At 33.5% G+C, this 21,060-nt stretch overlaps 1 protein-coding gene across 1 annotated transcript in view; it reads left to right on the top strand.

The window, feature by feature from the left end:
* The window catches only part of Man1a2 (mannosidase alpha class 1A member 2), a 137,520-nt gene extending 117,499 nt beyond the window's left edge, over window positions 1-20,021 (top strand). The window contains exons 11-13 of the mRNA XM_076862825.1: window positions 571-743; window positions 4,264-4,379; window positions 18,440-20,021. Of these exons, the coding sequence (XP_076718940.1) occupies window positions 571-743; window positions 4,264-4,379; window positions 18,440-18,572 (422 nt within the window). The 3' untranslated portion in view covers window positions 18,573-20,021. The remainder of the gene's footprint in view (window positions 1-570; window positions 744-4,263; window positions 4,380-18,439) is intronic.
* The last annotated feature ends 1,039 nt before the right edge of the window (window positions 20,022-21,060 follow it).

Raw genomic sequence — 21,060 nt, 5'->3', positions numbered from 1 at the left:
TAGTTGTGTTATGACTCCAGCATCTCAATGGAAGATGACTTTATACTGCCCAGGTTTAGAATCGTAGGTGTGATTAGGAAGAGGTCTATCTTAATCCATTTTGTGTTGTTATAACAGAATACCTAAGATGGGGTGATTTATAAGAACAGACATTTATTTTATAATTTATTATAAAATTTATTAGACATTTATTTTATATTTTAAAATTTATTAAAATTTATTAGACTTTTATTTTATATTTTATTTTATTATTCTGGATACTAGAAAGTCAAAACAAGGAAATAGCATTTGGAGATATAGTGAGGGGTCTGCTTGCTGCATTTTTACATGGAAGAACATGGAAAGAAGAGTTAAACAAATGTTGTAGGAATGAATATTTATAAATCTGTTACAAGAAAATCAAATTTGGATCTTTTAAAGTGACTCATTTTGCACAACAGCAACAATAAAAATAAAACAAAAATTACTTCAAATCCCAGTCTTTTGGTGGGAGGAAAAAAAGCTCTTGCAAAGAACACAGTGGTTTATTTGGTTCATTTACTTTATCTATTTATTTTTGTCATGTTACAGCATTAAAGCTAGGTCCTGAATCATTCAAGTTTGATGGTGCAGTGGAGGCTGTGGCTGTCCGACAGGCTGAAAAGTATTATATCCTCCGTCCAGAAGTAATTGAAACCTATTGGTACCTATGGCGATTTACTCATGATCCAAGATACAGGCAGTGGGGCTGGGAAGCAGCACTGGTAAATAAGCCAACATTTTATTTTATCTGTAAGAATATGAAACCAAGCCCTCTTATAGTGCCATGTATTCTTATCTGTGTTAACCTCAGTTTGAGAAACTATAGTATGATTTTTATTTTTCTAATGAAGAAACTATTAGTTCATTTAAATTTCTTGAGCAGTAGATAAAACCTTGAAATCCTGTTTTATTTTCTAGTGAGAGTAGTTTCCTCCCAGTATTTACTTATTATCCTTATTGAATAATACGAGGAATTATTTAAAAGGCAATTTTCCAATATAACTGTTATATAAGTAATTTAATTTTTACATGTCCTCTTAATGCTTAACCACCGGAGGGGGGAAAAAGTCATAAAATTAATCAAGTGTATAACTTGGGTAGATGACCCCGTTCACTTTACCTTGAGATATGAAAGATACCTAATAGATCACCATGAAGGATCAGTAAATTTTTTAAAATTTTCTAGGTTGAAAAATAAACTATGTATATTTAAAATTAGGAAATTTTAATTATAAGTTAAAGAAGCAAATGATTTATTCTTAAAATACTAGACTTTCAGGAAACCTCATGACTATCAGTACCTGGGGAAGAAAAAAATTAGACTTTTATAAAAATATAGCTTATTCCTGGAGTGGGGGATGTTTTATTCTCTGAGATTCACTAGTTATGATGAATAATATTAATTGTGAATATTTATATTCAGACAAATTAACTTAAACTTGTAATCTGATAAAATGACTAATGAACATCCCAGGCAAGATAAGGAATGCTAGTAAATTGCCCAACCAAGAATGTACAAGGTGTATTTTTAGGGCAGAATGTACACTGATTTATGTGTAGAAAACATTCCACAGTGGCAAAGTTGGAGCCCTTATGCGTCAAATCAAGGGTACTTCATTTAGTTGTTCAGGAATAAGACACAAAAACATACATACACACACCCTCACTAAGTTTTGTTAATCACTTTCTTATGTTTTCATATGCAAAGTAATGATAAAAAGTTGTTTGGTAATCTAAAAAGCCCTTCAGATCTTCTTTTTTTCCCTCACTATTTTTTATTTTAAGAATCTGGGGGCTGGGGATATAGCTCAGTTGGTAGAGTGCTTGCCTGGCATGCACAAGGCCCTGGGTTCAATCCCCAGAACAGGGAGGGAGGAAGGGAAGAGAAGGGAAGGGAAGGGAAGGGAGGGAGGGAGGGAGGGAAGGAAGGAAGGAAGGAAGGAAGGAAGGAAGGAAGGAAGGAAGGAAGGAAGGAAAGAAGGAAGGAAGGAAGGAAGGAAGGATGGATGGATCTGTTATAGAACTACTAAAAGTTTTCAAAGGGTTAGGGTATAGAACTACTAAAAGTTTTCAAAAAAGCTACTTAAAGCTTTTTGTCATTGGGGAACAACAAAGCAAAGGGATCTGATTATAATTCACACATTGATGAATCTAGGAATAGGGTGGTATCTTAAACTAAGGTAAAACACCTAAGGGTATTGTGTCATTCAGGTTTGGGTAATCCTTTGGACAGGAGAGTGTTAGAAGGAAGGTAGTTTCACAGAGCAGAAATAGGCACAGCACTTATTGATGCTGCTTTCCCCTGGCCCCATGAGTCCAAGATTAGGTAGATAGTACAGCTCTGCCAGCAGGTCCTGCCACAGCTGAGAGGACAGCCAAACTGTTGTCACAGTGGTTAGGGAATAGGCACTCACACATATATGTACACTCCCATGCACATACACTTATTTTGTTAGTGGTGGCTTACTAGTGCTTGCATAGGTAGGTAAAGTAGTTCTGTAATGAGTCTATTTGACTTGAATGTTTCCTAATATTTAATGATTCTTATTTAGAAAAACGAGGGAGATGTTTCTCAATCATGTGGAATGGGGAGTTGGGTAAAAAGTGATGGTGGATACACATCATTAGGAAATGCTATATAATAAATTATTCTTTTCCTAAAGTCCTTTTTTCCTGTGTGCTATCTTAAAGTATGGCCCCACATTTACCTGTTAGAAGAGGTTTGACAGGATGCAACTTTAGCCTACAACTGTCCAGATTTGAATTATAGGAGTTGGGATTTTACTTTTTTAGACTATATAGACAAATACAGATTCAAAGTGTAATCTGTCAAGAACAAGAACAAAACAGTTATGCTACAAATTAAAGTTTGGAAAGTATGCCATGATGAGAAGTGGAAAAATAGAGGCAAAGAGGAAGCTTCACAACTTAAAAAGAATTTCTTTATGCATCATAATTGGCCCCTCCTATTAGAGGTGAAGAAAGTAAAGAGAAGGTGTAATTGGACAATAGTGATGAGTCTGTCTTCTGAAGCCTTAGTTGTTTTGTTTACATATTCAGTCTTCTAAACTGGAATAAATTATACATGGAAACTTTCTCTCAGGAAATGACTCTAAATGGTTTAAGGATTAGTCACACCTCCCTCCTGTTCTTCAGTATTCCTAAATAGCTGTGGTAGTTCATATAGTCCTGAAGATATGATCATTGTGGGATTCAGTACTTAAAAACTCTTGTATTTGAAATGTTTAAAATATTGATAGGTAAAAGAAAAAAAAAACCAGCTGTAATCAAAATGGAACAATAAAATGGAACAAGTTGACTATACTCTTTTCAGTGTTAATTAACTTTTTATTAGAAAAGAAGACCAGAAGAGAAAGAAAAATTGCAAGACTAGGAATAAGCCATGGTAGCCATGATTAAATAACAAGAGAGTTAGGTAGAACAAAGAAAGAAAAGAACCATAAATAATTCCAACTTTTCACAAACAGTTTAATTCTGTATGTGATATACCTGCATAAGCAAGATATTTGATTGCTTTGAATTAGAAGTAGAATTGTGAACAGATAGCATTTGATTGGATTGAATTCAGAATTCAGTTTTATTTAGGCATGTTCATGGATGCAAAAGGAGATAAAAATTTAGAATCTTAATTTCCAGCCAAGCAATAAAGCACATTAGTTAATATTATAGAGCAAATTACTCTGCTTAGTTTTTCCATCTGAAAAGTGAAGCTATCAAACTCAGGGTTGTTGTGAAATTCAAATGTTGGTGCCTTCAGCACATAGTAAGTACTTCATGTTAGCCCTTAAATTTTAAGTATTATATAGAAGGTATATAGATGAGCTTTCTGCTAGTTTGTATCTAAATCATAGTTTGTATCTAAATCATACAATGTCTGGCAAGAATTTATTTGTAGTGAATATATACTAGTAAATCTCTTATTAGTATTACTATAGAAAGCTCCTAAGAAATACTTTAATATATTATGGACTATTGTTTGTTCTTGGAAGTGATAAAATTTAAATTCATAATTTGAGTTCACGCTGACCTCTAATTTTCCAAGAATGAGAAATTTCCATTTGATAATGTATTATTTTTAGGCTGAATATATTATTAATTAATTACAGAATAATTAATATTGTCAAATTTTTATACAGATTTTTAGGAACTTTTGATTTTGATTCTTAGCCTTCAAAATTTGAAATTATGTGGAATTGTTTCTTTTGTTGATTTCGTTTACAGGCTATTGAAAAGTACTGCCGGGTCAGTGGTGGATTTTCTGGAGTCAAGGATGTATATTCCTCTACTCCTACACATGATGATGTACAGCAGAGCTTCTTTCTTGCTGAAACATTAAAGTAAGTAAATACTTTTAAAACTCTTTTAAAAAGTAAATTTATCTTCTAACCAGTACATCAAAACACAGAAATTTACATATTAAGCGGTAAGGTAATTATAGTGTTTTGATATATATATCATGTAATATTTAAATGAGGTTAAACATATCTGTGTCTTCAGATATTTGTCAGTTCTTTGTGGTGACAATTTTCAAAATCCTTTCTTCTTTTTGAAATATGCAATACATTATTGTTATCTATGATGATGCTATTGTACTATATATACACCAGAACTTCTTTCTTCTGTCCAGCTGTAATTTAGTACTCTTTGATCAAGTTCTGTCCCTCTCTCTTACCCCTAGTCTCTCATAGCCTCTGGTAACCACCATTCTATTCTCAACATCTATGTGATTAACTTTTTTAGATTTTACATATGAATGAAATTACATGATTCTTGTCTTTCTGTGCCCGGCTTATTTCCTTTAACATAATGATCTTTGCTTCTGTCTGTGTTACAAATAACAGGATCTCATTGTTTTTTATGGCTGAAGAGTATTCCATTGTGAACTACATTTTCTTTATCCATTCATTAAAAATTTTTATTGTATATTAGTTGTATGATTGCTAGATGATGCATTAGGACTGTGTGATATGTTACACTAAATTTTATTATGAATATCTTTTTATGTAATTGGGTCCATTAACCTTTACCTTTATTCTCAAGAAGAATGACTTAGACCATAAGGCAGATATTTTATCAAATACGTAATTACTACCTTTATTTTTTTTGTTGTTCTTAGTTCTTTAGAGTGCATTACAATCACTTGGAAGGCTTCTTAAAACACAGATAAATAAATGGGCTCATACCCATAGAATTTTAGTAAATCTGGGGTGGAGTCTAAGAATTTACGTTTCTGACAAGCTCCTGATGATACTGATGATGTTGATCCTGGGACCACACCCGACCTCTCTGCTATAGCTAATTAAATTTTAGGAATAATCATGAAGTTTTGATGGTACCAAATGATATAAAGCCATAGTCAACCATTTCCCAAAGAGGTTTTTCATAAAGATACACATAAAAGGAATAATTGTTAGAGTCTGTAAACAAGTCAGGATGGCGCCTGGTAAATGTTAGAGTCTGTAAACAAGTCTGGAAATGCCACAGGGAGTGGTTTGTGAAGTGACGCCAGTGAGCCATTAAGTGTGGAGATTTCTTATTGGTTGACTGATGTATCTAGTTTATGTTAATTAAGATAAGCTGTGTGGAATGTATAAATACCGCTCCTGTCCTACAATAAACGGCTCCCATTCCTGCTGTATCAACGTACACAAGTTGTTCATCACCCCCCCGGTTATTTTGCTGCAGCTGCCCCCCCCCCCCCTGCCGTCAAATAATGAGGGTGGGGGGAGATGATTTTTGACGTATACTCAAAATCCCAGATAGAAAACTCTGTAAACCACCATAGGAGAAGGTGGAAACCTTAAGCCTTACTTTGCTAAAGACTTGAGAGATTTCTTGAATATTAAATTTATAAAATATTTATATCTAAATATTTTGAGAGGAGATTTAAATAATTAGTGAATATTTTAGGTGCATTTTTAGTATAATAAATATACAACAGCATGATTTTTATGTAAGGGGAAGAATTATACAAGAAAGGAAGACCTTTGAATAGTCTCTATTAACATGAAAATACTTGAAGATATTTATTGAATCTTGATTGTTTTCTAAAAATAGGTAAATGCTATCACTCTACCAAATTTCTCCAGTTGCAATAAAAAGAAATATGTTCTTTGGCAATGGTTTTCATTACTCCAGGAATTGTTAGTTCACTGATCTTATTGAAATAGCAGTTATTCAAAAACCCTTTAAGCTAAAAGATGCCAAGGAACCAAGATTCCTGGGAATACTTCTGTAAGCAGCAGTCTGTGATTGTCTACTGAGTATATTCTATTTGGATTCTCAATAGTTTTATTTATGTGGATGTGTATCACTTACTGGCATTAATCAATTCTTCTTAAATAAAACTTTGAAAGAAGCTAGGCACAGTGGTGCATGCCTGTAATTTCAGCAGCTCCAGAGTCAAAGGCAAGAGGATCACAAGTTCAAAACCAGCCTCAGCAATTTAGCAAGACCCTAAGCAACTTAGTGAGACCCTGTCTCAAAAGAACAAATAAAAGGATGTGGCTTAATGTTAATCACCCTTAAGGTTAAATCTCTGGTATAAAACGAAACAAAACAAAATTTGAGGATGTGTTATTTTATATCTGTATCTCAGTACCCGACTTCTATTCATCTAAATCTTTCATGTAATTAGGTTTTTATTGACTCTTAGCACAGTTGTTGTATATTTATTTGAAGTTCTGACAGAAAAAACAATTATATATGTTAAGGATTCATTTCAACCACTTTTTTTGAGTTCATATATATCAGGCATTAAATGACTAAGAGTAGAAGTCAGAAGTCAGTCTTTTCATTAAATTTATTATTAAAGAGAGGTAGCATAAGACCAAGTTTACCACCACAGCTTGTCTGCTTTCTCCAACACTGTAGTCTCTGAGACAGAAAGTATGTCAGAAAGTATGAGACAGAAAGTATATACAATCTGTATGTCTTGCTTGTATAGTTTTTTCCTCTCTCTCTTAAAAATTGAAACTTTGACTATAATGGCAAAATTCTGGAAAGTTATGTAAGAGTATGTCAAATATCTTAAATGCAGTCTTTCACTGCTAGTGACAGGAATATGTTCTGAGAAATACATTGTTGTGCAAATATCATAAAATGTACTTACATAAACCTAGGTTTTGTATAGCCTACTACACATCTAGGCAATATGGGATAGCCATAATTTATTAAAAATATTTTTCTCTCTTCAATAGTAAATTAGCCTGAGCTTACTATAACAAGTTTTACTTTCTAAATTTAATTTTTCAAAACATTTTTACTATTTTGTGATAATATTTAGCTTAAAGCACACATTGTATAGCTGTAACAAAGTATTGGGACTTTTTACTGTTCTTATCATGTAAGCTTTTCCATTGTATACCACATTTTTTCTATTTTAAAATTTTTATTTTATTTTATTGTATTTCAAAAACTGTTTTGTAAAAAACTAGGAAACAAGCATACAATAGCCTGGGCTTACCCAGGTCAGTATTGTCATCCACCTCTTGTCCCACTGGCAGGTTTTCAGGGACAGCAATGCACATGGAACTGTCATCTTCTATGATAATAGTACTTTCTTCTGGAATCCCCCTGAACGAGCTGCCTGAGGCTGTTTTATAGTTTCTAAGTAGGAGGAATATAGTTAATACATAAACCAGTAACGTAGTCACTTATTATCAAATGTTATGTACTGGTTGTTGCTTTATATTTTAAATAAATTAATTTATTGTCCACTTATAAAAAAATAACAAAGCTGAATCCCTGATAAACATCAAACTCATTTTATATAGAACAAAGCTTTAAATATAAAAAAGGAAAGAAAATCATGAAAAAAAAAAATGGATTCCCCCCTCCCCCAGTGCTGGGGATTAATATGACATGATACAAAAATCAAGAAACCATAGAAGAAAAGATAAAATTTTAATTGCATAAAAGTAGAAAACTTCTACAACAAGAAAAGAACATTAAATAAAGTAAAGAGCCGGATGTGGTGGCACACACCTGTAATTCTAGCAGCTCCAGAGGCTCAGGCAGGAGGATCACAAGTTCAAAGCCAGTCTCAGCAACTTAGTGAGGCTTTAAGCAAAGTAAAACTTTAAAAGGGGTTGGGATGTGGTTCAGTGGCTAAATGCCTCTGGGTTCAATTCCTAGCATCAAAAACAAAATAAAACAAAAGACAAACACTGGATAAACAGTGGATTACTTAGAACAGGGAGAGAATGGAAGGGATGGAGGAAACCTAATAATCAGATACCATGTTTTACTGTGAGAAGACTAAAATTTGAAAAACACCTGTGTTCTGGTGTTGGAAAAATAGAGTTGAGAGTGTGTTGTTTAGTATGGGAGTGAAATTGTTGGAAAAGAACCTATTGAAATATTGAGTGCACATTAATTTTGCTCCTGTGGATCAACTCCTACCACTTATCCTATAGGTGTATTCTCCCAATTAAGAAAGATAAATGTAGAAAGGTGTTCTTCATTTCATTGATGTTAATATTTTTTGCTCTTATATTGAATAATTAAGATTTAATGTCATTTTTCCCTTTTCAGTCACATCTTCAGAACTTATCATTTTATGGTAAATTGTATAAACATCTGTCCCCTCTGGTAATGTTTTAAGAAATCTCATTTCCTAAAGATAATTATTAAACCAGTTCTTGATGTATTTTTTGGAAGTTTTCTGTGTATATGCAAACATAAAAGTATGTGTTCATATGTCCTCTTAATGACCTTTCTTTTTTTTTGCCATAGATAGGATTATATACACCTACTGTTATAATACTTGTATTTTTCATCTTAATTTATACCTAGAGAAAATTTCCACATTATCACATATAAATCCACTGAGGAATGTATCATAATTTATACTTATAATTAGTACCCTATTATTAAATATATAAGTTGGTTCTAGATGTTTGCTGTTATAAACGATATTGCAGCGAATGCCTGTCTATCTCTGTCTATGCTGCTTCCTGTGTGAATATAAATACTGATTAGATTTCTAGAAATAAATGTCTGTTTCAGAAGGCATATGCATTTGAATTATGGAAACTTTGATTAAACAGAATTAACCAAGAGTGGTAACTATTCACAAAACTTGTTACACATAGAAAGCTCTGGAAGTTCATAGGGAGAAAATGGTGTTTAGAAAATTAATTTAAAATGGCTAGAATCAAGAGGGTACACTGAGAAGTACTCAAAATACTTAGGTGTGGTACCTGATAATATGAGGTAAGGTTTGAATAGTTAGCTTAAAAAAAAAAAAAAGTCAGAATTTTTTTAAAGTCAGTATTAAAGTTTTTAAAATCTCAAGTGACTTAAACTCACTTAAGATTCAAATGACAGAATAAATTACTCAGGTCTTTTTTTTCTATAGGTAAAATGTTATTCTTAGGGTTAATGTGATAAAATTTTAGCATTTGCGCACCCTTTAAACCTTCCTTAGAAGTGGATCCTTTATTCTATCTCTTTAGTCTTTAAGTAGATCTGTTTCTTTATCTACTAAATTAATGATCACCAAAATATAGAAAAGATACAGTGTAATATATGGAGCAGTTCACCCAACACGTGCTTATTGTTTAGTGCCTAATAAGTGCCAGCTTGTATATCATGTGCTGGGGATGTGTCCTGAGTATATCAGGAACATCCTGACATCAAGGAACTTACATCTAAGTCTCACGCACACTCTTCCTAACATATAATTGCTATATATTTTGAGAGTCTGCCTGTAAAAATACACCCTATGTATGTTATCTGTACTTGCCATCATTTTCTCCCTTTGCCCTGCTTTATTTCTCTTCATAGCACTATCATCACCTGATACAGGTTTGCCTGTTTTGTCTCTACTAGCACATTGTGTGCTTCAAAACAACAGTGTTTTCATTTTAACTCCTCTGATCTTCTCAGCACCTAGCACATGGCACTCAGTAAATAAGTGTTGGATTTGTCAAATAGCTCTGTTATGCAAGGGAAAAAAGGCTATTTGCATCTCCATTCTGGCTACTCTTAAGTAGTAGTTTTTAATGGTGTAGTTTTGTCATTTTCAATTGTATTTTTAAGGCATTCTTTATCATCCTATGTAAAATTTAAATTTCTCCTTTAGTCCCTATCTTTTTCCCCACTTTGCTTCATTGCACCTATCTTCTAACATGCCATATAATTTTCTTAAACTTTCCACAAGATTTTGTAAAGATTGGTTACTCTATCATATGTCATCCACAGTGGGGCTACACATATAATACATGTTTCGATATTAAATAATTTGTCAAATAAAGGATTGAGTCATTTGATTCCAAGAGAGACATCTGAATAAATGGCAGTTTTATAAGATCTTGCAAAAGTAAGAGTGGGAATAAGAAAATAATAGAACTATGTAATTTCCTGATTGAGTCTTAAGGTTTCAGAATTCATTTAGTGCCCATCGGTGGTAATAATGGACTAAGGAATTGACAAAGCAAGAAGAAAGGGCAAGGTGTGAAAACTGGAGGAGTCAAGGCTGTACAGCTGAAGGTTCAGATGTCTACATGAAGAAAAAACAGAAATGGTACAAATTAATAGTTGTTAGAAGTTACACAAAATTGGTGACTTGAAGAGTTGTTCTCAAATTTGAGTATATGTCAGAATCACCTGGAAAGATTCTTAAACCATGGATTGCTGGGCTCCATTGACAGAGTTTCTTATTAATGAGTCTATGATGGGGCTTGAGAAGTAGCATTTCTAACAAGTTCCTAAGTGATGCTATTGCTTCTAATCTGGGAGAATCACTCCTTGAGAACCATTAGCATCTGTGGCTCTGTTGTAAAACATTTATGGATACAGTTAAGGATCAAAAGATTAACTCTATGGATACAGAAGCTAGCACACCAAAAAGGTAGGCAAATTGTTGTATAACTGCTATATTCACATAGTCTGGTCTTTTTGAATAGATATACTGAAGGAACAGAACTACTCATATTTCCTCTCTATCACTGTAGGTTTAATACCTCTTAGGACCTGATATAGTACAGTCCAAATATTTGGCACTGGGGTGGGCACACACGTACAAACCCAGTGGGTTTTATGTCTGTCATTTCATTATAAGCATTTTTCCAGTTTCAAAAATGCTTTGAAATATCCTTGCCAGTTTCTTTCGCTACAGTAGAGGGAGCTACAACCTAAATTGTAACACAACAAGGTTAGTTTGCTTTTCCATTTTTGTCCATTAGTCTTTTTTTTAAAAGATTTTAAAATCAGATTTATTGAAGTATTTTAAGTGTATACTTCATTGTATTTTGACATACACATAAGCCTGGAGAACTGCCACCTCAGTTAAGTTAGTTGTGTGCTGTATGATCACATTTTCGTCAACATTTGAACACGTGTCCAACAGTGGTTCCTTAAGATTATATCACCTGGCTGCATTGTGGATATTTATGTTCAGTACACTCTTAATATTCACACAACAAAAAAAAATCATCTAAGTGCATTTCTCAAAACACAAGTGAAATGTGACTACGTATGGAAGATTTCCATATACAGTGTAAGTTATCTCTTATAAAATTTCATGTAGTTTGAATCATTTGGGGATAATATTTTCAGAGTAATCCATGTTACATTTATTAGTAATTCATTTTTTCTGTTGATAAGTAGTAGCCTGTTTTTTGTGCATATATATTTTATTTGTTTACTCACATGTTTTTGAAAGAAACAGGAGAAAAAATGGTTTGTTTCTTGACCATTTGACTATATTTAAATATCTTGTACTTAATTTTTTCTTTGTAATTATGTTTTCCCTTAAAATAACTAAATTTCATCTAATTTTCTATTGTTAACAAAGTGATTATCAAATAGTTGGCTAATAAGGAAAATTCTAAATGGTTTTCATCTGGTGCTTTTTAATGCAGAATGTCATAACTAAAAAGCTAGAGTGGTTATGAAAAAAGACTGAAATGATTTTAAATGATACATAAGATATTGTTAGGCAAAGTAAAATGGAAAGTCACTGTGTGAAAAGAAAGATCCAGCTGGAGAAAGTATCTTTAAAAACATAATAAGAAAACTAGAGTGCACCAAAGTACATTCACTGAAAGTAACGCGAAATAGGAGTTTAGAATCAAGACCAGGGAATTAACATGGATGAACTTTGAGGACATTATGCCAAATGAAATATTAGTCACAAAAGGATAAATACTATATGATTCTACTTATATAAGGTATCTAAAGTAGTCAAAAGTGATAGAAACAGTTACTAGTGACTTTGGAAAGGCAAAAAGGAAAGATATTAAAGGGTATAGAATTATAGTTTTTTAGATTTAAAAGTTTTAGAGGTATGTCTCAGAAAAGTATGGATTATATACTGTTGAAGTGTGCACTTAAAAATGGTTAAGATAGTAAATTTTATGTTATGTGTTGTTACCACAGTGAAAAAACACCAGGGAAGCAATAACATACTGAAAAGGGAATCATAAGATAAAATGCAAAATGCCCACACTATAACTCCAGCCTCCTCTCCTAGCCCCTTCAGTTCTACTTTTTTCCTTCTCTAAAATTCTCTCTCTTCTGTTCTGCTTTTTCTATCATTCCTAAAATAATGACTACCAAATCACACTTGTGGTTGTACCTTCATGTATAACTTATTACAAGGTGTGCAGTAATTAAATATAACAGATTATATTCCTGGTCAACAAATAGGGTGAAAATGAAACTTAGAGACCCAAAGGAAGGAAAGCATTTTTTTTTTTTTTCTTTTTTGGTGGTACTGAGAATTGAACCCAGGACTGCTATAACACTGAGCTACATCCCCAATTGTTTTTAATTTTTTATTTTTTAGATAGGTTATTGCTAAGTTGCTGAAGGTCTCATTAAGTGCCCAAGGCTGGCCTCAAATTTACCATCCTGCCTCAACCTCCCTAATCTTCTGGATTATAGGCATCCCTAGCTAATAATTTGTTTTTAACAAATGATTATAGTTGGATTGAAAAAAATGTTGATGAATTTAATGTCCATTTTAACAAAATTCTAGAAGTCATATAATGATGACTTCAACAAACTGATCATGAAGAGTCAGAAAGGGTTTCTAAGAAAACATTCTTGGTGGACTGACTCTGTTTTGGGGGGTTAATAATAGAAATGAGGACAGGGAGTCCATGAGGCAATTACATTCCGCAAATTATTTGGTGAAGTCTCCTGAAGTGCATAAGCAGGACTTCTACTAACTCCAAAGATGCAACCAGATTGCACTCTTCCACCTGAAGTAAACAGAAAAATTATATATATGAAGTAGTGGGTTTCAAAACACTGCATGGAGACAATGAAAGATAGGGATCCCTGAGAGAAGGAAAACAAAGAAGGTGAGCCCTATGGCCCAAATGACTGTCTCCATAGAGTTTCCAGGACTTGGTTGGGAGGCAGGGAGGACAACTTGAGGTAGAGCACGGCCACTTCCCTTAGGAGGACAGTACCAGAGGGGTGAAAGCGGCTTAAAGAACTCAAGGGAACACCCTTGAATATTCAGCAGAGTGCCCCTCAACACTAAGGAACCTCCCTGAGGTGAGGGAAGAATTATCTGAAAACAGAAAAGGGAAAATCAATTCAAGTATTACGAAAGTGGGATGGTTCTACCTCAGTAGTGGGAAGTAATGGTGCTTTGGATCTACACAATAATGAAAGCAACACCTAAAAGTATCGAACTGTTTTCCAAATAACCCAATAACATCCCATAACAAAACGTAAAAAAAATTTATAGGAATATAAAATATCCAGCACCTAACAAAGGAAAATCAACAATGTGTATCATTCAGCCAGAAAGTTTTCCTTGTATGCAGAGGCAGGAAGATATGGCCGATAACAAGAAGACACAATAGAAACTTAGAACTGATACAGATGTTGAAATTGGCATTGATATTATAATGGTTATAATTACGTTTCATATATTCAGAAAGTTAAGACATAGAAGACATAAAAACCCAAATCAAACTTCTTGAATCAAAAACTACAATGTCTAAGTTGAAAATACATTGGATATGATTAATAGCACATTAGACATTTCAGAAGTAAAAATTAGTGAACTTAAAAATATGCGAGTAGAAATTGCCTAAAAGGAAACAAGAGAAAAACAAAAGAAACTTATAAAAATGAAAAGAACGTTAGTAAGCTATGTGACATCTTGAAGTGGTTTAAAATATATGATACTGGAGTTTTCAAAGGGAAGGACAAAGATGATAGACCAAAAATATTTGAAGAAATAATGGCCAAACTTTTTCAAAACTCAAGATAATCTACATACCTTCAGATCCAAGAAGCTTAACAAACCCCAAGCATAAGAAACATGCAGAAAACCCCACCAAGGTTCATTATATCAATTATTCAAAATGAGTGATAAAGAAAAATCTTAAAAGCAACCAGAGGGGCGGGGGGGACAAGTTAGGTGAAAAGGAGCATATACAAGAATGACAGCAGGGTAATAATTGTGAAATTTTGTAAATCTCCTCTAGTAAAAGAAATTGAAGGGCTTGGAGTAGTTTTACAGAAGATCTTTATATTGTGGCAGCTTACGAATTTGGTAAAAACAAAACTGTTTGCCATCTAGGATTGATTGAGAGTGCTGAAGAAACAAAAATGTATTTTATAATGACAATAAACAACAACAACAAAAACAGCAGGGAAGTTTATCTGATTACCCAATGAAATACACAATAAAAAACCAGAAGGTGCCCACATGAACTAGAACTACCTGAGTTTGAAAAATCCTTGGCAGCAAATAGCAATGAGTACTAGAGAAAAAATAAATTATTCTTAGAAAATATAAATAATTCTTAGAAAATCATCATTTAAATCACTTTTCCAAGTATATATTCAATAATTAAAAAGAGATTGGGATATATTAGATTTATATAATAAATAAGGAAAAAGTAAGACCTGAAAGGATCAAACTGTTTTTAAGTAACTCAGCTACTTTTACCTTTGGAGAATGATTTCCCCTCACAGAGAATGTAGCCCAGCCTTTATACTTCATCATTTTAAAAAATGCATCAAATCTTAACACAAGAAACAAAGTTGATAAAAATAAAATAATAGAGGAGAAATATTTTTAATGATGGTAGAGTTCTCATTGGAAGCAAAAATCAGTATTATGAATATAGATACAAAAGATGTAAACAAGATTTTGACAAGTCAGATTTAACAGCATGTTAAATAGAGAATACATCATGACAGAGTAAGTTTATCCTAGCTATGGAGGGTTAACATTTGAAAATCAAGGAATGAACTAAAAAAGAAAAACCATATGACCCCCTTCAATAGATGCAGAAAAATCCTTTAACAAAATTCAACATCTATTTCTGATAAACTTTCTGAGCTAATAGGGTATAGAAGGAAACCTTGTCAGTCTGATAAAGGACATATATGAAAACCTACAGCTAGCATCATTCTGAAAAACTGAATGTGTTCCATTCTCCCTAAGATCAGGAACAATACAAGGATACCTCTTCACTTCTGTATAGGAGGTTGTAGCCAGTGCAGTGTAGACCAATATGAAAAAGAAAACATCCAGACTAGAAAGGAAAAAGTGAGACTATCTTTTTTTTTCATTGGGAATATGGTAATCCATGCAGACAATCCTATGAAATTTATCCCCAAAATTACTAGACTAAGTGAATTTAGCAAGGTTGCTGATAGGAGATCAATGTATTCAAATGAATTGTGTATACCAACAATGAACAATCAGAAATTGAAACTAAGAAGGAATATCATTTATAATAGCATAAAGATAATGGGATATTTTGGACATGGGGGTAGGAAAGATGGTGGAATGAGGTGGACTTCATTACCATAGGAGTAAATCTTAATAAAACATGTGTGAGACGTACATACTGGAAATTATTGCTGAGAGATATAAAGAAGACCTAAAAGAATATTCATGGTTCTGAAGGGTTGATGTTGTTAATTCTCCTCAAATTAATTTTAGACTCTGCAATTCTATTCAAAATTCCAACAGTCTTTTTTTTTAATAGAAATTGACAAGCTGTTTTTAAACTTCTTATGGAAATGCAGAGGACCTAGGATAACCAAAACAAGTTATAAAAAGAACAAAGTTAAAAGCCTAATGCTACCTAATTTCAAGACTTATTATTCAGCTGTGATAATCAAAATAGTGTGACACATCAGGGGAACAGAATATTGAGTTCACGATTATGGGGTCAGGAATACCATACCTGTGGTCATCTGATGTTTGACCAAAGCACAAAGGTAATGCAATGAAAAAGGATAGACTTGGCTACAAAAGGTGCAGGAACAACTGGATTTCTGTATTTATATATAAAAATCAACTCACAGTGGGTCACAGTCCTAACTTTGAAGCCTAAATATGTACAACTTAGAAGAAAACATAGGAGGAAGTCCATAAAAAAAAAATTAGTGGTTAGAATGAAAATTAAAATTGTCTACTCTTTGAAAGGTATTGCTAAGAGAACGAATACACAAGCCACACACTGAGGAAATCTTTGCAAATCTTATATCTGATAAAAGACTTGCATTAAGAATACATGGAAAATCTCAAATTTCACCTGTAATATAACAAGCAATCCAATTGAAAATTGGGTTTTAAGAGCATTGCTTGTTGGATTTTACAGTAAGATTAAGAGATGCCATGCAACCCAGCTATCCCACTCCAAATCAGCATACTGTGGTGATAAATAAATGTCAATATGTACAGAAGCGCAGTACAAAATAGCCAAGATGTAGAACCAGCCTACATGTCTATCAACAGATGAATGGGTAAAACAAATGTGGTATGTGTACACAATGCAAACTCAGCCCTAAAGAAGAATGAAATTGTCATTTGCTGGTAAATGAATGGAACTGGAAAACATCATCATTCCAGTCTCAGAAAGTCAAGAGTCAAATGTTTTCTCTTTCATGTGGAAACTAGAGAGAAAGGAAAGAAGAAGAAAAAGAATAAAAAAGTTGTCTCAAAAGTGGAAAGGAGACCCAAGAGTAGATGAAGGGTATAGAAAGGGAGGGGGGACATGGGAAGAAGAGTGATCAAATTATGTGCATATATGAATATGTCATAACCCATCCCATTGTTATGCATAATTATAATGCACCAATAAAAAAAAAACATTTAAAAAAAGCACCTGTCATTTTTTAGCACCAATCTGATCAAAAGGAATGGGTGCCACACCAAGAACACTAAAAGCTTGGCCCTCTGGTCTCTGTAAAGTAAGCAGAACATGTAGAGTCTTTTGCTGTGTCCAGCCAAATCTCTTAGTTCCAACTTCTCTACCTCCAACCTGGTCAGCAAATCTCTCAAGCAGTTCTAGTGATCCAGGATTGAAGAGGGAGATAGGAATCACAGTTAACTCTTCATTTCAGCTTTACCAGTTATAAAGTTTATGCGCTGTTCTTGTTTATCTCAGTGTTGTGTTTTTACTCTTACCAAGAACTGTAACCATAATCCAAGAAGATACTGATATGCCTATTTTAAAAATAAAGAAATTCTTTACTGAAACTTTGTAAGGCCTAGATAGTTACTGCTAAGATCAAGAGTTAGAATTCAGATTTTCTGACTTTATAGTGTTTTTGGTTTTGGTTTTGGTTTGGTTTGGTATGGTTTGGTTTTTATCAGGTGCTGGGATTCAACCGAGGCCTTACACATGTTAAATAAGTGCTCTGCCACTGAACCACACCCCCAGCCTGACACTGTAGTTTTTTATGTTCACTTTGATGACATGATCTACCCCGCAAATTAGTATTCATAGAGGAATTTTTCTGTTATTATAGATAAGGATCATTGTTTTTGTTGACTCATTTTTAATTTTTAAGTGACTACTGTGGCTTGCAGTTCCATGGAGAAGTCAAGACCCTTGTCGTCATGTGCATAGTGCTCTCATCCATTAAGGGAAATTATTAAACCTCCTGCAAATCCAAAATGTGTATGAAACTTGACAGCTTGCAGTACCAAGAACTGTGAAAACTACAACATTAACATATTAGGAGTAGTATAAGTCCTTTCTGTATCCAAACACTATAATTATTTCTCTCAGTGTTCATTACTAAGTGTGAACTAATTTCTATCTCCGTGAGCTCTGTAAGTTGTCAAAACGTGATTGGTATTATGTGTGATTTTTGAAAGAATGTCTTTGAAAAATTATGAATTTGTTTTATGTGCTGCAGACAGATATGTGGAATTTTCCTTAAAACCCATTATTTCAGCAGATCTAGTTGTACTTACTGGATTTTCTTATGCTCTAATTTGAAGCACATTCTTTTTGTGTTTTAGATCATCTGTGTGACTGAGGTTTATTTCTATGATGTGTTTTTCATCAAAGATTCTCAAAATAAGTTACTGGTTCTTTCTGCTGTTGTGACTGAATTCACTTGGTCTTCTTGCTGAATTCTAATTGAAGCTCATTTCTCCCCTTTTTATTTTCAGATATTTGTATCTGCTCTTTTCCGGTGATGACCTTTTACCTTTAGACCACTGGGTGTTTAACACAGAAGCTCACCCTCTGCCTGTGTTACATTTAGCCAACATCACACTTTCAGGTAATCCTGCTGTTCGATGAAAGCAGCTCCAGAAGGAACAGTCTTACCTGTGTTTTGTTTACATGGACCACTACAGAAACTAGTCTGGAGAGGCGGCTTTTGAAAATCTGGACCTCTAAGTCAACATGACAGGGTGAAACTTCCCCACAAGACTTTTCAACTTGTAGATATATCAACTTTGAAATTATTCCATTTTATACCTGACCAAAACATGTTCTGGTACATGTAGGACAGAGACCTGATGTGCTTTGATTCTTAATGAGATGGTCACACAAGAAGCAATGCCCATTACTGCTATATTGGAAGAGCAAGCCAAGGACATAGAGCACATTGCAGGAATTAGAGATGGCTTTTGGAACCAATTATATAATTTGTTTCCTCTCACAGTGGAGCAGCTTTCAAATCAGATATTTACACATTGATTATCCCTTTTTCTCCATTTTAATAATGGAATAAACTAAGATAAACAAAAACAAAAGAACAGTGTAACTGCATCAGTAGCAAGAAGACTCAAAAAAGAAACAGAAGTACCTATCCCTGTCTGAATTTTGAAGTTCCCCATTGGATGAACAGACTGGCAACCATTTCAATCCCAATGTTTTTCATTGAAATTTCTTGGTTAAATTTAATTTTTCCTGGGGCATGATCTCACAAAGAATACTCTTCAAGTCTTTTTCTCTATCTGGTATCACTGAAATTGCTATTTATCATAACCACTACTTATGAGCCTGGGTTTGGGATTTTGTGCATGTAGTTCAGTCTAGTGTTGGTAGCATGACAAAAAGAGATGGAAGTGCCAGTGTGTTGCCTTGACACCTGTTCTTAGAGAAATTTTTGGTTTTGTTGGTAAGAAATTATTCTTCTAAACCAATACATCTACCAACTAAATTTTATTCACTTTAATCTCAGAGTCAGTCAGCTTACAACTTTACGTGGCTTGACAAAATTCACTCTAATATTATGCAGCTCTGAATTTGCTATGATAAGCTAAGTTACTTTTACAATTTAGAAAAGCAAAAACAAAACACAGTGAAACTCCTTAAACGTTCTATCAGGAATGGGGACAGGGGACCCTTTATTTATTATTTCATCAAATGAGTGAGCTGTTCACAAATATTTTGGTTTTTTTTAGTTTTTCCAAGAATATTTATAGACTACAAAGAGTTAATCAGAATAACTTCAAAATAATTTTTGGTGAAAAGAGTGTAATTAGTCATATTACACTGAAATTGGGATATATCTAAAGGTCTTTCTTTTACTATTAGTAGATTTTGCATTGATTTTTTTTAAAAAAACTATTTCTTTATATATTGGCAGAAGAAACAAATTTTATCAAGAATTATTTAGTATAAGGTAAAGACTAATACTTATAAATTTTCTGTCCCTTGAATTTCTGTGACAGTGCAAGACACTTTTTTTCCTCTTGATTTAATATATTTTCCACTGACATTAATAAAAGTTGGAAACAATATTATTAGTATTTACTCTGAATTTGAATATTTTATGAAACAAGTTTGTACAGGAAGCCCACCTTGGAATTCTGAAAGCTTATTCCTTATTCGGTAGCTTGACTTTTTAACCCTCTAATTAGCACGTAGTATATTTAAATTGGGAAAAGATTTAATAAATTAATTAAACATTTTCTAAGGGTGATCATTTTATACCACAATCATCAGACAATCCTCATAGTTCAGCCAATGATTCATAAATGGATAGCCATTCCAAAATTGTTTAGTGTACATAGAAAATAAGGATGTAGAGCCAGTTGTATTAAGTTTCTAAGAGGGTTAAATTTATTATCTTTTACTATTTGAAAATTTAAAGTTCTTGCAAAGGGTAGATGACGTAATTTTAGAAGAGAAAGGGAGTATTTGATTCTCAGAAAAAATTAGCCTTCCTCCTAAAATTAGCACAAGCCCACTTATGAGTCACTGAAAAAAAGTAAAAATCTTGAGTTGGCAAAGACCCAGCGTATGTGTGCAGATAGCAGCAATCTCCCCTGCCCCTTCCCCTTCTTTCTAGAAGAGTGCAGAGTAAAGGGACCATGCTGACTCCCTAGGTACTCCTCACCAGAGAAGACAGAACCCCTAACCCAAGTGCTCTATATTACTTGGATGACTGGAGTTTAAGAGAAGGCAAGGAAGTGTATACGCAGAGCCAGTTCCGTACAAAGAATTTGAGAGGGACCATGGAAGGGTCTTCTTCACCACTCCCTACCTTCTTTGTGATGATAAGTCTAGAGCTTACAACAGTGCTTTTTCTTCTCTGAATACCAAAGGCAATTAAAGTCAGATACAAATGACTTGCCAGTGTCATGTTTTGTTTTTGTTAAAGATTTTGTAAATAACTTACACTGAGATCAATCTTTACCCCATATTTTGCTTAGTTTCCAAGAGTATTCTTTACTGTCTTCTGTCCTTATTGCCCTTTGCATTTTGTAGATTTTATTACTCAGGTTCAGAACTCATTACATTTATAAGACCTCCTGCAAAGAGTCCAGAAATGTTC

The sequence above is a fragment of the Callospermophilus lateralis genome, chromosome 7 (genome assembly GCF_048772815.1).
Source record: "Callospermophilus lateralis isolate mCalLat2 chromosome 7, mCalLat2.hap1, whole genome shotgun sequence".
Classification (NCBI taxonomy): Eukaryota; Metazoa; Chordata; class Mammalia; order Rodentia; family Sciuridae; genus Callospermophilus; species Callospermophilus lateralis.
The sequence above is the reverse complement of the archived record's forward strand: the minus strand, read 5'-3'. Positions and strand labels throughout refer to the sequence as shown.